The sequence below is a fragment of the Ranitomeya imitator genome, chromosome 1 (genome assembly GCF_032444005.1).
Source record: "Ranitomeya imitator isolate aRanImi1 chromosome 1, aRanImi1.pri, whole genome shotgun sequence".
Classification (NCBI taxonomy): Eukaryota; Metazoa; Chordata; class Amphibia; order Anura; family Dendrobatidae; genus Ranitomeya; species Ranitomeya imitator.
The window spans coordinates 384,797,868-384,814,784 of NC_091282.1; the positions used below are offsets into that span (position 1 = coordinate 384,797,868).

General features: G+C 42.1%; 1 protein-coding gene across 2 annotated transcripts in view; it reads right to left on the minus strand.

Annotated features, from left to right (window-relative positions):
• Positions 1-16,917, minus strand: part of HSD17B3 (hydroxysteroid 17-beta dehydrogenase 3) — a 160,938-nt gene that overhangs the window by 89,337 nt on the left and 54,684 nt on the right. For both annotated transcript variants that reach the window (XM_069745461.1, XM_069745460.1), the window contains exon 5: positions 16,792-16,859. In XM_069745461.1, coding sequence (XP_069601562.1) covers positions 16,792-16,859 — 68 coding nt within the window. The remainder of the gene's footprint in view (positions 1-16,791; positions 16,860-16,917) is intronic.

Genomic DNA, 16,917 nt, shown 5'->3' on the forward strand with positions numbered 1-16,917 from the left:
TTACAATTATTTAAAACTTTTTTTAACTTTTTTTTATTTGTCCCACTATGGGACTATCATTTTTTGCAGGATGATCGCTCCTATGGCATGCAAATGAAGCACAGCTGTTAGCCCCTGCGCCGGCATCTGGAATGCTGCGATCATGGGGGATAAAGTGTCACAGACCACTCCCTTCACCTAATGCTGGGTGCCAGCTGTCAGAATCAGCAGACACCCGGCGGCGATCGGCCGTGATCCCCCTGTGATCGCGGCTGATCGCTGAGATGTACTATTACATCCATGGTCAAATTGGCCAATATTGGTTAAATATATTCTCTCTCTCTGGTTAGTCCAGAGGTCCAGCTCCAGATTGTTGCAGAGTGTGTCTTCTTGCAGTCACCGCTGTACTTAGGAGAGCTTCAATCAGCAAGATACCTTGAGTAAACAGTATTTACTTCATACTGGATAAACATGAGATACAATTCAGTGTCACACAGTCCGTGCACTGAACACAACACATTCATGAAGAAAAGCAAAACAGAAAGTAAGAAAACAACCAACAACTGAGAGCTTCCCTCCCCACATTACAGCAAGTATATAACTTTACACACTATCGCCATCTGCTGTCTGGTTAGTATAAAGTCCTCCTTTCACTTATAATAAGTCCTAATCTGTTGCATATGCCAACACCCTTTCTCAACAGTAAGGACTTATTCAATCAAACCCAACTTTTTTATTAGTCTCTGATGTTTATCAGCATTCAACGCCTTCGTGAAAATGTTTGCTGTCATTTCTTCAGTAGGACAATACTCTAACTTCAAGACTCCTTGTTCCTGATGATCTCTCAAGAAATGATATTTCACATCAATATGTTTGGTTCTTGGATTGACTCTTTCCATCTGAGCAAGAACAAGGCATCCTTGATTGTCCTCTTTTAGTTTTGTTGGTGCCAACTGTGGTTGTCCTAATTCTGTCAACAATTGTCTTAACCACAGTGCTTCTTGACTCGCATGTGCTGCGGCAACATATTCTGCTTCTGTTGAAGATAGTGTCACAATTGACTGTTCCTTACTTGTCCAACTAATTGGTCCACCTGAGAGGAAAAAAAATATGTCCACTGGTAGATCTTCTGTCAGTTGGATCTCCAGCCCAATCTGCATCAACATATCCTGTTAAAATGCAATCATTGCTTGTGGGTAATTTCAGCTTAACATTGCTAGTTCCTTTCAAATAACGTATTACTCTCTTCACGGCATTCCAATCAGCTTTATTTGGTTTTGATACCTTTCTACTCAGGATTCCTACTGCTGCTGCGATGTCTGGTCTTGTAACGGTCGCTAGATACAGTAGTTTTCTTTTTGCTGTTCTGTATTCTTCATTATTTGGTAGCATATTTTGTTCACTGTTCATCTCTTTGAGATAATTAGTTTCCATTGGAGACTTTACTGTTTTTGCATCCTTTAATCCAAATTTTTCTGTTATGTCTTGAATCATGTGATTTTGATTCAGTAGGAAACTTCCATCTTCTTCTCTTTCTACTTGTATTCCTAGATATTGTTTTACATTTCCCAAGTCTTTGATTTCGAAATGTCGCTTCAGGATTTTTAGAATATTTTCGTTATCCCTTTCTTGTTCAAAACAAATCAAAATGTCGTCTACATATATGAGTATGTAAATCCATCTATCAATCAGCCTTTTTGTGTATAAGCATGGATCAGCTTTGCTTCTTTGAAATTTTTCATTTGTAAGTACTTCCGTGATTTTGTCATTCCATGCTTTAGCTGCTTGCTTTAAACCATATATGCTTTTCAGTAGTTTACAAACTTTGTTTGGATTTCTTTCATCTTTGAATCCTGGAGGTTGTTCCATATATATGTCTTCTGTTAAATCTCCATTCAGAAAAGCTGTCTTTACATCCAGATGTCTCAGTTGCATCTGTTTCATTGCTGCAACTGTAAGTAAAGTTCTTATTGTAGTGTGTTTGACAACTGGAGCAAATGTCTCATCATAGTTTTCTCCATATTTTTGAGAATACCCTTTAGCTACGAGTCTTGCTCGGTATCTTTCAGCTGTGCCATCTGTTTGGTATTTAACTTTAAAAATCCATTTACATCCTATGGTTTTTCTTCCTTCTGGTAAATCTGTCAGTGTCCATGTATTTGAATCTTGCATGGATTTAATTTCCGTTTCTGTTGCTTCTATCCATTTATTAGCTTCTTCCACAGGCAGTTTAGATATTTCTTCAGTTGTGTCATTATTGGTTTTCTCATTTTTTGTTTCAACTGAAATCATAATATCTTCATTCAAATCTTCAATGAATGTCACACTGTTACTCACCGTAACTCTGTCTGTTTTGGGATCTAGGATTCTGTATCCTTTGCAATTTTCACTATATCCAACAAATATTCCTTCCATGGATCTGTTTTGAAGTTTGGAACGTTTTTCTGTTGGAATGAATATGAAAACTTTACATCCAAAAACTTTTAAATGATTGACACTTGGTTTCATACCTTGCCACAGTTCATATGGAGTTTTCGTCAGTTTTCTGGAAAAAAGTCGGTTCTGTAGATAAGTAGCTGTCATTGCTGCCTCACCCCAATATTTCTCTGGTAGTTTGGAATCCATCAGCATACATCTTATCATCTCTGTTAGAGTTCTGTTTTTTCTTTCTGCTACTCCATTTTGTTCAGGTGTGTATGGAACCGTTTTCTGGTGTTCTATTCCATTTTGTCTTAAGTAGTCTTCTATTCTGTGACCTGTAAATTCACCTCCATTATCACTTCTGATGACAATTGGCTTCCTTTGAAATTTGTTACTTGATCTTGTTACATAGTCTACAAGTTTATCAAAAACTTCACTTTTGTTTTTAATTAAGTATGTGACTGTGTATCTTGAGTAATCGTCTATAAAGGTCAACATGTATCTACTGCCTCCTGATGTAGTCACTTTCATGGGTCCACATACGTCAGTATGCACCAAATCAAGTGGTCTTTCGCTTTTCATCTCACTTTCTTTTGGAATAGATATCCTTGTGGCTTTGGATTTTATACAACAACTAGCTGAAGAGCCCGGCGTTGCCTGGGCATAGTAAATATCTGTGGTTAGTTATAGCACCTCACTTCTCTTATTTTCCCGTCACGCCTCTCATTTTCCCCCTCACATCTCATTTTCCCCCTCACTCCTCTCATTCCCCCCTAAAACTTGTCATTTCGACCTTACATCTGTCATTTTCCGATCACTCCACTATTTTCCCTCACTCCTCTCATTTTGCACTCACTCCTTTTCATTTTCACCTCACACCCCTCATTTTCACCTCACACCTCTCATTTCCCCTCAGTATATACATGTTTGTCATCTCCCTTATATATAGTATACACCTGTATGTCATCTGTATACAGTATATACCTGTATGTCATCTCCTCTGTAAATAGTATATACCTGCTGTATGTCATCTCCTCCTGCATATTGTATATACCTATGTGTCATCTCCTCCTGTATATAGTATATACCTGTATGTCATCTCTTCTGTATATACTATATACCTGTATGCCATCTCCTCCTATATATAGTATATACCTGTATGTCGTCTCCCCTGTATATACTATATACCTGCTGTATGTCATCTCCTCCTCTATATACCTATGTGTCATCTCCTCTTTTATATAGTATATACCTGTATGTCATCTCCTGTATATAGTATATGCGTGTGTCATCTCCTCCTGTATATAGTATATACCTGTGTCATCTCCCCTGTATATAGTATATATGTGTGTCATCTCCCCTGTATATAGTATATACCTGTGTGTCATCTCCTCCTGTATATAGTTTATATATGTGTGTTATCTCCTCCTTTATTAGACCTCGTTCGCACGTTATTTGCTCAGTATTTTTACCTGGGTTTATGAGAAATCGCTCCTGTCAAACCAATCTAATCAGTTTTTATGAAGAGGTAAGCTATAGGCTGGACCACGGTGAGTCATTGGACGTGGTATATCTCGATTTTTCCAAAGCGTTTGATACCGTGCCGCACAAGAGGTTGGTACACAAAATGAGAATGCTTGGTCTGGGGGAAAATGTGTGTAAATGGGTTAGTAACTGGCTTAGTGATAGAAAGCAGAGGGTGGTTATAAATGGTATAGTCTCTAACTGGGTCGCTGTGACCAGTGGGGTACCGCAGGGGTCAGTATTGGGACCTGTTCTCTTCAACATATTCATTAATGATCTGGTAGAAGGTTTACACAGTAAAATATCGATATTTGCAGATGATACAAAACTATGTAAAGCAGTTAATACAAGAGAAGATAGTATTCTGCTACAGATGGATCTGGATAAGTTGGAAACTTGGGCTGAAAGGTGGCAGATGAGGTTTAACAATGATAAATGTAAGGTTATACACATGGGAAGAAGGAATCAATGTCACCATTACACAATGAATGGGAAACCACTGGGTAAATCTGACAGGGAGAAGGACTTGGGGATCCTAGTTAATGATAAACTTACCTGGAGCAGCCAGTGCCAGGCAGCAGCTGCCAAGGCAAACAGGATCATAGGGTGCATTAAAAGAGGTCTGGATACACATGATGAGAGCATTATACTGCCTCTGTACAAATCCCTAGTTAGACCGCACATGGAGTACTGTGTCCAGTTTTGGGCACCGGTGCTCAGGAAGGATATAATGGAACTAGAGAGAGTACAAAGGAGGGCAACAAAATTAATAAAGGGGATGGGAGAACTACAATACCCAGATAGATTAGCGAAATTAGGATTATTTAGTCTAGAAAAAAGACGACTGAGGGGCGATCTAATAACCATGTATAAGTATATAAGGGGACAATACAAATATCTCGCTGAGGATCTGTTTATACCAAGGAAGGTGACGGGCACAAGAGGGCATTCTTTGCGTCTGGAGGAGAGAAGGTTTTTCCACCAACATAGAAGAGGATTCTTTACTGTTAGGGCAGTGAGAATCTGGAATTGCTTGCCTGAGGAGGTGGTGATGGCGAACTCAGTCAAGGGGTTTAAGAGAGGCCTGGATGTCTTCCTGGAGCAAAACAATATTGTATCATACAATTAGGTTCTGTAGAAGGACGTAGATCTGGGGATTTATTATGATGGAATATAGGCTGAACTGGATGGACAAATGTCTTTTTTCGGCCTTACTAACTATGTTACTATGTTACTATGTTACCTCAGTATTTGTAAGCTAAATTTGCAGCCTGATAAATCCCCAGCCAACAGGAAGCCCTCCCCCCTGGCAGTATATATTAGCTCACATATACACATAATAGACAGGTCATGTGACTGACAGCTGCCGTATTTCCTATATGGTACAGTTGTTGCTCTTGTAGTTTGTCTGCTTATTAATCAGATTTTTATTTTTGAAGGATAATACCAGACTTGTGTGTGTTTTAGGGCAAGTTTCATGTGTCAAGTTGTGTGTGTTGAGTTGCATGTGGCGACATGCATGTGGCGACTTTTATGAGATGAGTTTTGTGTGGCGACATGCGTGTAGCAACTTTTTGTGTCGAGTTGCATGTGACAGGTTAGTGTAGCAAGTTGTGTGCAGCAAGTTTTGTGCATGGCGAGTTTTGCACGTGGCGAGTTTTATGTGGGGTGCGTTTTGAGTATGTGCAAGTTTTGTGTGAGGCAACTTTTGCATGTGTTGCAACTTTTGTGCATGTGGCAATTTTTCCGCGTGTGGCGAGTTTTTACATGAGGTGAGTTTTGCACGTGTGGTGAGTTTTGCGTGAGCCTAGTTTTGCACGTGGCGTGTTTTGCGCGTGGCAAGTTTTGAGCGGCGACTTTTGTGTTTCGACTTTTATGTGGCGAGGTTGGTGTATGTGTGGTGAAATGTGTGCTGAGGGTGGTATATGTGTTCAAGCACGGGGTAGTGTGTGGCGCATTTTGTGTGTGTGTTCATATTCCCGTGTGTGGTGAGTATCCCATGTCGGGGCCCCACCTTAGCAATTATACGGTATATACTCTTTGGCGCCATCGCTATCACTCTTTAAGTCCCCCTTGTTCACATCTGGTAGCTGTCAATTTGCCTCCGACACTTTTCCTTTCACTTTTTCCCCATTATGTAGATAGGGGCAAAATTGTTTGGTGAATTGGAATGCGTGGGGTTAAAATTTCGCCCCACAACATAGCCTATGACGCTCTCGAGGTCCAGACTTGTGACTGTGCAAAATTTTGTGACTGTAGCTGCGACGGTGCAGATGCCAATCCCAGACATACACACACACATTCAGCTTTATATATTAGATATACCTATATGTCATCTCCCCTGTATATAGTATATACCTGTATGTCATCTCCTCCTGTATAGAATATACAGCTGTATATCATCTCCCCTGTATATAGTATATACCTGTATGCCATCTCCTCCTGGCTGTCAATTTGCCTCCAACACTTTTCCTTTCACTTTTTCCCCATTATGTAGATAGGGCCAAAATTGTTTGGTGAATTGGAACACGCAGGGTTAAAATTTCACCTCACAACATAGCCTATGACGCTCTCGGGGTCCAGACGTGTTTCTGAGCAAAATTTTGTGACTGTAGCTGCGACGGTGCAGATGCCAATCCCGGACATACATACATATTCATACACACACACATTCAGCTTTATACCGGTACTAGCCCGGCGTTGCCTGGGCATAGTAAACATCTATGGTTAGTTATAGCACCTCACTTCTCTTATTTTCCCATCACATCTCTCATTTTCTCCCTCACACCTCTCATTTTCTCCCTCACTCCTCTCATTTTCTCCCTCAATCCTCTCATTCCCCCCTAACACTTCTCATTTCGACCTCACATCTCTCATTTTCTCCCTCACACCTCTCATTTTCTCCCTCACACCTCTCATTTTCTCCCTCACTCCTCTCATTCCCCCCTAACACTTCTCATTTCGACCTCACATCTGTCATTTTCCGATTACTCCACTATTTTCCCTCACTCCTCTCATTTTGCACTCACACCTTTTCATTTTCACCTCACACCTCTCATTTTCACCTCAGTATATACATGTTTGTCATCTCCCTTATATATAGTATACACCTGTATGTCATCTCCTGTATATAGTATATACCTGTATGTCATCTCCTCCTGTATATAGTATATACCTGTGTGTCATCTCCCCTATATATAGTATATATATGTGTGTCATATCCTCCTGTATATAGTATATACTGTATGTCATCTTCTATATATAGCATATACCTGTATGTCATCTCCTCCTGTATATAGTATATACCTGTAGGTCATCTGCTCCTGTATATTGTATATACCTGTGTGTCATCTCCTGTATATAGTATATACCTGTATGTCATCTCCTCCTGTATATAGTATGTACCTGTATGTCATCTCCTCCTCTATATAGTATATACATGTGTCATCTCTCCTGTATATAGTATATATCTGTGTGTCATCTCCCCTGTATATAGTATATACCTGTGTGTCATCTTCTCCTGTATTAGACCTCGTTCGCACGTTATTTGCTCAGTATTTTTACCTCAGTATTTGTAAGCTAAATTGGCAGCCTGATAAATCCCCAGCCAACAGGAAGCCTTCCCCCTGGCAGTATATATTAGCTCACACATACACATAATAGACAGGTCATGTGACTGACAGCTGCCGGATTTCCTATATGGTACATTTGTTGCTCTTGTAGTTTGTCTGCTTATTAATCAGATTTTTATTTTTGAAGGATAATACCAGACTTGTGTGTGTTTTAGGGCGAGTTTCGTTTGTCAAGTTGTGTGTGTTGAGTTGCGTGTGGCGACCTGCATCTAGCGACTTTTGTGAGATGAGTTTTGTGTGGCAACATGCGTGTAGCAACTTTTTGTGTGTCGAGTTGCATGTGACAGGTTAGTGTAGCAAGTTGTGTGCAGCAAGTTTTGCGCATGGCGAGTTTTGCGCGTGGTGAGTTTTATGTCTGGTGCCTTTTGAGTATGTGCAAGTTTTGTGTGAGGCAACTTTTGCATGTGTTGCAAATTTTGTGCATGTGGCAATTTTTCCGCATGTGCAAGTTTTGCGTGTGGCGAGTTTTCCATGAGGTGAGTTTTGCACTTGTGGCGAGTTTTGCGTGAGCCTATTTTTTGCATGTGGCGAGTTTTGCGCGTGGTGAGTTTTGAGCGGCGACTTTTGTGTTTCGACTTTTATGTGGCGAGGTTGGTGTATGTGTGGTGAAATGTGTGCTGAGGGTGGTATATGTGTTCAAGCACGTGGTAGTGTGTGGCGCATTTTGTGTGTGTGTTCCCACCTTAGCAACTGTACGGTATATACTCTTTGGCGCCATCGCTCTCACTCTTTCAGTCCCTTGTTCACATCTGGCAGCTGTCAATTTGCCTCCAACACTTTTCCTTTCACTTTTCCCAATTATGTAGATATTGACAAAATTGTTTGGTGAATTGGAAAGCGCGGGGTTAAAATTTCACCTCACAACGTAGCCTATGACGCTCTCAGGGTCCAGACGTGTGACTGTGCAAAATTTTGTTTCTGTAGCTGCGACGCCTCCAACACTTTTCCTTTCACTTTTTTCCCCATTATGTAGATAGGGGCAAAATTGTTTGGTGAATTGGAAAGCGCGGGGTTAAAATTTCACCTCACAACGTAGCCTATGACGCTCTCAGGGTCCAGACGTGTGACTGTGCAAAATTTTGTTGCTGTAGCTGCGACGCTTCCTGTTGTGAATTCTGTGGCAGAGCTCCCTCCGGTGGTCAAAAGAGCCTATGAGGTGCGATAGGACTATGACCAGAGTTGAACGGCTAGAACACAGACGTCTGAATGGGCTGTGTTTCTACTGTGGGGATTCCACTCATGCTATCTCTGATTGTCCTAAGCGCACTAAGCGGTTCGCTAGGTCTGCCACCATTGGTACAGTACAGTCAAAATTTCTTCTATCCGTTACCTTGATCTGCTCTTTGTCATCGTATTCTGTCATGGCGTTTGTGGATTCAGGCGCTGCCCTGAATTTGATGGACTTGGAATATGCTAAGCGTTGTGGGTTTTTCTTGGAGCCCTTGCAGTGTCCTATTCCATTGAGAGGAATTGAGGCTACGCCTTTGGCCAAGAATGAGCCTCAATACTGGACCCAGCTGACCATGTGCATGGCTCCTGCACATCAGGAGGTTATTCGCTTTCTGGTGTTGCATAATCTGCATGATGTGGTCGTGTTGGGGTTGCCATGGCTACAAGCCCATAATCCAGTATTGGATTGGAAATCCATGTCGGTGTCCAGCTGGGGTTGTCAGGGGGTACATGGTGATGTTCCATTTCTGTCAATTTCGTCATCCACCCCTTCTGAGGTTCCAGAGTTCTTGTCTGATTACCGGGATGTATTTGATGAGCCCAAGTCCGATGCCCTACCTCCGCATAGGGATTGTGATTGTGATATCAATTTGATTCCTGGTAGTAAATTCCCAAAAGGTCGACTGTTTAATTTATCCGTGCCTGAGCACACCGCTATGCGCAGTTATGTGAAGGAATCCCTGGAGAAGGGGCATATTCGCCCGTCATCGTCGCCATTAGGAGCAGGGTTCTTTTTTGTAGCCAAGAAGGATGGTTCGCTGAGACCTTGTATAGATTACCGCCTTCTTAATAAGATCACTGTTAAATTTCAGTACCCCTTGCCATTGTTATCTGATTTGTTTGCTCGGATTAAGGGGGTTAGTTGGTTCACCAAGATAGATCTTCGTGGTGCGTATAATCTGGTGCGAATCAGGCGAGGCGATGAATGGAAAACTGCATTTAATACGCCCGAGGGTCATTTTGAGTATCTAGGGATGCCATTCGGACTTGCCAATGCTCCATCAGTGTTTCAGTCCTTTATGCATGACATCTTCCGAGAGTACCTGGATAAATTCCTGATTGTGTACTTGGATGACATTTTGATCTTCTCGGATGATTGGGAGTCTCATGTGAAGCAGGTCAGAACGGTTTTTCAGGTCCTGCGTGCTAATTCTTTGTTTGTGAAGGGATCAAAGTGTCTCTTTGGTGTGCAGAAGGTTTCATTTTTGGGGTTCATCTTTTCCCCTTCTACTATCGAGATGGATCCTGTTAAGGTCCAAGCCATCCATGATTGGACTCAGCCGACATCTCTGAAAAGTCTGCAAAAGTTCCTGGGCTTTGCTATTTTTTATCGTCGCTTCATCTGCAATTTTTCTAGTATTGCCAAACCATTGACCGATTTGACCAAGAAGGGTGCTGATTTGGTCAATTGGTCTTCTGCTGCTGTGGAGGCTTTTCAAGAGTTGAAGCGTCATTTTTCTTCTGCCCCTGTGTTGTGTCAACCAGATGTTTCTCTTCCGTTCCAGGTCGAGGTTGATGCTTCTGAGATTGGAGCAGGGGCTGTTTTGTCGCAGAGAGGTTCTGATTGCTCAGTGATGAAACCATGCGCTTTTTTTTCCAGGAAGTTTTCGCCTGCTGAACGAAATTATGATGTGGGCAACCGAGAGTTGCTGGCCATGAAGTGGGCATTCGAGGAGTGGCGTCATTGGCTTAAAGGAGCTAAGCATCGCGTGGTGGTATTGACTGATCATAAGAACTTGACTTATCTCGAGTCTGCTAAGCGTTTGAATCCTAGACAGGCTCATTGGTCGCTGTTTTTTGCCCGTTTTGACTTCGTGATTTCGTACCTTCCGGGCTCTAAAAATGTGAAGGCGGATGCTCTGTCTAGGAGTTTTGTGCCCGACTCTCCGGGTTTATCTGAGCCGGCGGGTATCCTCAAGGAAGGAGTAATTGTGTCTGCCATCTCCCCTGATTTGCGGCGGGTGCTGCAAAAATTTCAGGCTAATAAACCTGATCGTTGTCCAGCGGAGAAACTGTTTGTCCCTGATAGGTGGACGAATAAAGTTATCTCTGAGGTTCATTGTTCGGTGTTGGCTGGTCATCCTGGAATCTTTGGTACCAGAGAGTTAGTGGCTAGATCCTTTTGGTGGCCATCTCTGTCGCGGGATGTGCGTACTTTTGTGCAGTCCTGTGGGATTTGTGCTCGGGCTAAGCCCTGCTGTTCTCGTGCCAGTGGGTTGCTTTTGCCCTTGCCGGTCCCGAAGAGGCCTTGGACACATATCTCTATGGATTTTATTTCAGATCTTCCCGTTTCTCAAAAGATGTCAGTCATTCCAGAGAATATTGTCTCTGACAGAGGTTCCCAGTTTGTTTCGAGGTTTTGGCGAGCCTTTGGTGGTAGGATGGGCATTGACTTGTCTTTTTCCTCGGCTTTCCATCCTCAGACTAATGGCCAGACCGAGTGAACCAATCAGACCTTGGAAACATATCTGAGGTGCTTTGTTTCTGCTGATCAGGATGACTGGGTGTCCTTTTTGCCTTTGGCTGAGTTCGCCCTTAATAATCGGGCCAGCTCGGCTACCTTGGTTTCGCCATTTTTCTGCAATTCTGGGTTCCATCCTCGTTTCTCTTCAGGACAGGTTGAGTCTTCGGACTGTCCTGGTGTGGATACTGTGGTGGACAGGTTGCAGCAGATTTGGACTCATGTAGTGGAGAATTTGACCTTGTCCCAGGAGAAGGCTCAACGTTTCGCTAATCGTAGACGCCGTGTGGGTCCCCGACTTCGTGTTGGGGATCTGGTTTGGTTATCTTCTCGTCATATTCCTATGAAGGTTTCCTCTCCTAAGTTTAAACCTCGTTTCATTGGTCCGTATAGGATTTCTGAGGTTCTTAATCCTGTGTCTTTTCGTCTGACCCTCCCAGATTCTTTTTCCATACATAACGTATTCCATAGGTCATTGTTGCGGAGATACGTGGCACCTATGGTTCCATCTGTTGACCCTCCTGCCCCGGTTTTGGTGGAGGGGGAATTGGAGTATATTGTGGAGAAGATTTTGGATTCTCGTGTTTCAAGACGGAAACTCCAGTATCTGGTTAAATGGAAGGGTTATGCTCAGGAAGATAATTCCTGGGTTTTTGCCTCTGATGTCCATGCTTCCGATCTTGTTCGTGCCTTTCATGTGGCTCATCCTGGTCGGCCTGGGGGCTCTGGTGAGGGTTCGGTGACCCCTCCTCAAGGGGGGGGTACTGTTGTGAATTCTGTGGCAGAGCTCCCTCCGGTGGTCACAAGTGGTACTTCGGCTGATTCTCTCTGGGAGCTTCCGTTTGTGGAGGAAAGTGGTACTGCGGCTTCTGAGTTTCCTCCCTCAGGTGATCTGGTGAGGTCGTTAGGTGCTTCTCTACTTAACTCCACCTAATGCTTTGATCCATGCTTCCTGTCAATGTTCCAGTGTTGGACTTGTTTTTCCCTGGATCATTCCTGTGGCCTGCTGCTCTGCATAGCTAAGTTCTTCTTTGCTATTTGTTTGCTATTTTTTCTGTCCAGCTTGTCTAATTGTTTTGCTGGAAGCTCTGGGACGCAAAGGGTGTACCTCCGTGCCGTTAGTTCGGTACGGAGGGTCTTTTTGCCCCCTTTGCATGGTTTTCTTTAGGGTTTTGTGTAGACCGCAAAGTTATCTTTCCTATCCTCGCTCTGTTAAGAAAGTCGGGCCTCACTTTGCTGAATCTATTTCATCCCTACGTTTGTCTTTTCATCTTACTCACAGTCATTATATGTGGGGGGCTGCCTTTTCCTTTGGGGTATTTCTCTGAGGCAAGGTAGGCTTATTTTCTATCTTCAGGCTAGTTAGTTTCTCAGGCTGTGCCGAGTTGCATAGGCAGAGTTAGGCGCAATCCACGGCTGCCTCTAGTGTTGTTTGGAGAGGATTAGGGATTGCGGTCTGCAGAGTTCCCACGTCTCAGAGCTCGTTCTATTATTTTGGGTTATTGTCAGATCACTGTATGTGCTCTGACCGCTATGTCCATTGTGATACTGAATTGCCTATCACAACAGCTTCCAACACTTTTCCTTTCACTTTTTTCCCCATTATGTAGATAGGGGCAAAATTGTTTGGTGAATTGGAACGCGCGGGGTTAAAATTTCGCCTCACAATTTAGCCTATGACGCTCTCGGGGTCCAGACGTGTGACTGTGCAAAATTTTGTGGCTGTAGCTGCGACGGTGTAGATGCCAATCCCGGACATACACACACACATACACACACACATTCAGCTTTATATAGTAGATCACATCTTATTGTAATTGAGCAATCTGATATCTTTAAATCTTTTGTCAATTCTTTTCTCTGTAGTTCCCTTATACTGTCAGGGTGTCTATGTCCTAGACGTCTATGCCACATGTGAATACAGTTTTTGTGATCATGTGTACATACCTTCATCTGTTCCTTTGGTGTGTCAAAATGATATAATTGTTCATCTGCCTTGACTTTGGTTATCACCTTGTTTCCTGCAATAATTGCACACTCATTGTCTTTGAATTTCACTGTAAGTCCTTTTGCTGTTAAACGTTTCACAGATAATAATCTGCCTTCCAATTTTGGAGCATACAACACATCTTGTACAAGTATCTTTGAATCTTGTCCGAACTTGTTTGAACAATTTAGCATACCTTGTCCGATACCTTCTGCGGTTATTTTGCTTCCATCTGCGAGATAAATGGCTTCTTTCTTATCTAAATCAAGATCAGTAAAGAAATTCTTGTCACTTGTCATATGACTCGTTGCTCTAGAATCAATAAACCAACCAAGTGATGATTTCTTGTCTGTTATTCTCACATGAATCGGAAATTGTGTTTTTTACTTTCTGTGTATGCTTATTATGTTGTAATTTTTGTTGTTCTGCTTTCCATATGGTACAGTCTTTCTTTAAATGACCTTTTTTCTTACATCTGAAGCATTCTCTTGTCTCTTTGTTATAGGGTTTTTGGAATTCTGTAGCTTTAAGAGCGTTTTCACTGTCCTTTTCAGTAGAAGAATCATTTCTTTGTTCTTTTCTTCTCTGATATTCATCTTTTAGTCTTGTTTTCACAAAATCTAATGTAATGTCAGTTTCTGGTCTCGTCTCAAGGGCATTTATCAAGGCTGTATACGTATCTGGTAAACTGCACAACAATATAGCTGCTGCATTACTTTCTTTAACATCTTCACCAATAGATCTTAGCTGTGATATCACTTCCATCATTGAGAATATGTGTTTTTGCATATCGTCATTTGCACTCAATCTCATACTGTACAGCTTTCTTAATAAAAATAACTTGTGATTCAAGCTAGGTCTTTCATACAGTTTTCTTAATGCTTCCCACATTCCCTTAGCTGTTTCTTCATTTCTTATATGTATTAATTGAGCATCATCCACTAGTAAGCTAATGGTGGCTCTCGCTTGTATATTCTTCTTATCCCATGTCTGATTATCTTGATCTGGTCTTGCTGTAACAATTACTTCCCATAGATCATCCTTAGATAACAACATCTCTACTTTGAATTTCCATAACTGATAATTTTCACTATTCAGTTTAGCTACTGTAAATTTCAGTTCTGTGGTACTCATCATCTTTATATAGTCTTACTTGTTTAGAGAGTTGTACTGAAGATATTCTCCTATATGTCCTGTGAATTCTCTGCAATTATATCCAGCTCCTGGGATGGTGAATTCCTCTGTCACTCTGTATCTGGATTTAGTTCCTTCTGTTTACAGAGCTTATCTGTGTGCTCCGTTATCTGGGCTATAAACCAGGATCCTTCTGCCTGGACTTGTAGTGCAGACCTGTAGTGTCTGGGGTGCCTGGGCCCTAAACCTGTTGCAGAGTACGTCTTCTTGCAATCACCGCTGTACTTAGGAGAGCTTCAATCAGCAAGATATCTTGAATAAACAGTATTTACTTCATACTGGATAAACATGAGATACAATTCAGTGTCACACAGTCCGTGCACTGAAGACAACACATTCATGAAGAAAAGCAAAGCAGAAAGTAAGAAAACAACCAACAACTGAGAGCTTCCCTCCCCACATTACAGCAAGTATATAACTTTACACACTATCGCCATCTGCTGTCTGGTTAGTATAAAGTCCTCCTTTCACTTATAATAAGTTCTAATCTGTTGCATATGCCAACACAGATACCTCTTACCAATCGCTCAAACTAATGGCTAGAAGTGATGAGTTTATCCTTAAAGAGATCCTTTCAGCAGGTGTTTAAAGTAATGCCATCATGGTAAAAATCTGTGATCTGTGTCTCCGTTGTTTTGTCATCCATCAGCCGGGAAAGCAAGCCACAAAGAAGAGTGACCTGTCAATCACTGGCAAGAGGCCAGTACTGGGAGGAGAAAGTCCTTGCACTTGCTAGCTCATTTGCATAAGAATTTGCTAATGGAATACAACACAATGTATGGATTTATAATATGAAGATATGGAAGCAGTCTTCATTACTGATAGTTTACTATGAAGGATATATGGAAGGATATTATGGAACTAGACCGAGTACAAAGGAGGGCAACAAAATTAATAAAGGGGATGGGGGAGCTACAATATTAGCAAGAGATTAGCAAAATTAGGATTATTTAGTCTAGAAAAACAATGACTGAGGGGCGATCTAATAACCCTGTATAAGTATATAAGGGGACAATACAAATCTCTCTCTGAAGATCTGTTTATACCAAGGAAGGTGAGGGTCACAAGGGGGCATTCTCTGCGTTTGGAGGAGAGAAGGTTTTTCCACCAACATAGAAAAGGATTCTTGGCTGTTATGGCAGTGAGAATCTGGAATTTCTTGCCTGAGGCGGTGGTGATGGCGAACTCAGTCAACGTTTTGCCTTTGCTGCTTTCCTTGCATTGTCATTGGCGCACTTTTTAGGAGGAACCATGTTGGCGTTGATATTTGCTTTTTAATGGGGTTTTCCCACGAATGAAAGTTCATTTTAAAAATTGTCTGCGTCTGACTGTATACAGAACATACCACAGCTCCTGGACAGGGGAGGAAGCAAAAGACAATACTGACATTACAGCAGGAGATCGCAGAGGATACATTTTGTGAGGTAAAATATTTTTTAAAAACAGTCAGTGAAATATTTTACCTCACAAAATGAATCCATTGTGATCCCCTGCTGTAATGTCAGTATTGTCTTTTGCTTCCTCCCCTGCCAGGAGATGTGGTATGCTCCGTACACGGTCAGACACAGTCAATTTTTAAAATTAACTTTCGTTCGTGGGAAAACCCCTCTAATATGACCGGCTTCCTCTGCCTGTAGACACGTCATGCATCTGCCGCCGAGATCTGCCGAATGATTCACTGTGCCTGCATGGAATTCGGACAGGCACAGTAAATTAGACTGTTGTCATCTTTGTGCAGGCAGATAACGGCAATCAGACTAAAACTGCGCATGTGCTCCTCCTGTACAAAGTTGGCGGCAGTCACTGAATCATTCGGCTGATCTCGGCGGCGGCGTGTTCGCGACGGTGTTCCGCTGGTGGTACCACCCAAGAGGCTGTGTATGGCGTATACAGTGTGTTTATGTGTGTGTGGTGTATATGGCATATACAATGTGTGTTTGTGTGTGTGTGTGGTGCGTACGGCGTGTACAGTGTGTGTGTGGAGCGACGGTGTTCCGCTGGTGCTACCGCACAAGAGGCTGGTACCACCAGGTTAACAGGTTCCTTTAAAGGATAAGCTGAGGACTTCTGCACTTAGTTTGAGCAATTTGCGATGGTTCTCTGGACCTGGACCCCCAACCATGAAAACTGCTAAATGCAGGCGCAAATGGAATGATGAATATGGTACAAACAAAAAAGTCACAAAACACTAAAAACGCCAAAAAAAGAACACAGTGTAAATAATATAAAACAGAATACATTTACACTAGTGGCATTAACCAGTGAAATCTGTAAAATTATACAGCAAGCTATGAAAAGTAAGACAGCAATATGTTATTTTCACAAATCCAAAAAGAAGTGTTCTAGTCATTAAAATACTGTACCTCATCATTGTTTGGAGTAGCAAGAAAATGACAAGGATCTGGACTGGGGAGCATTCCAACATTATTAACTAGCGGACCAGAAGAAAAGACAAAAATGTTAAAGTTTACATAACACATAGTAAAGTG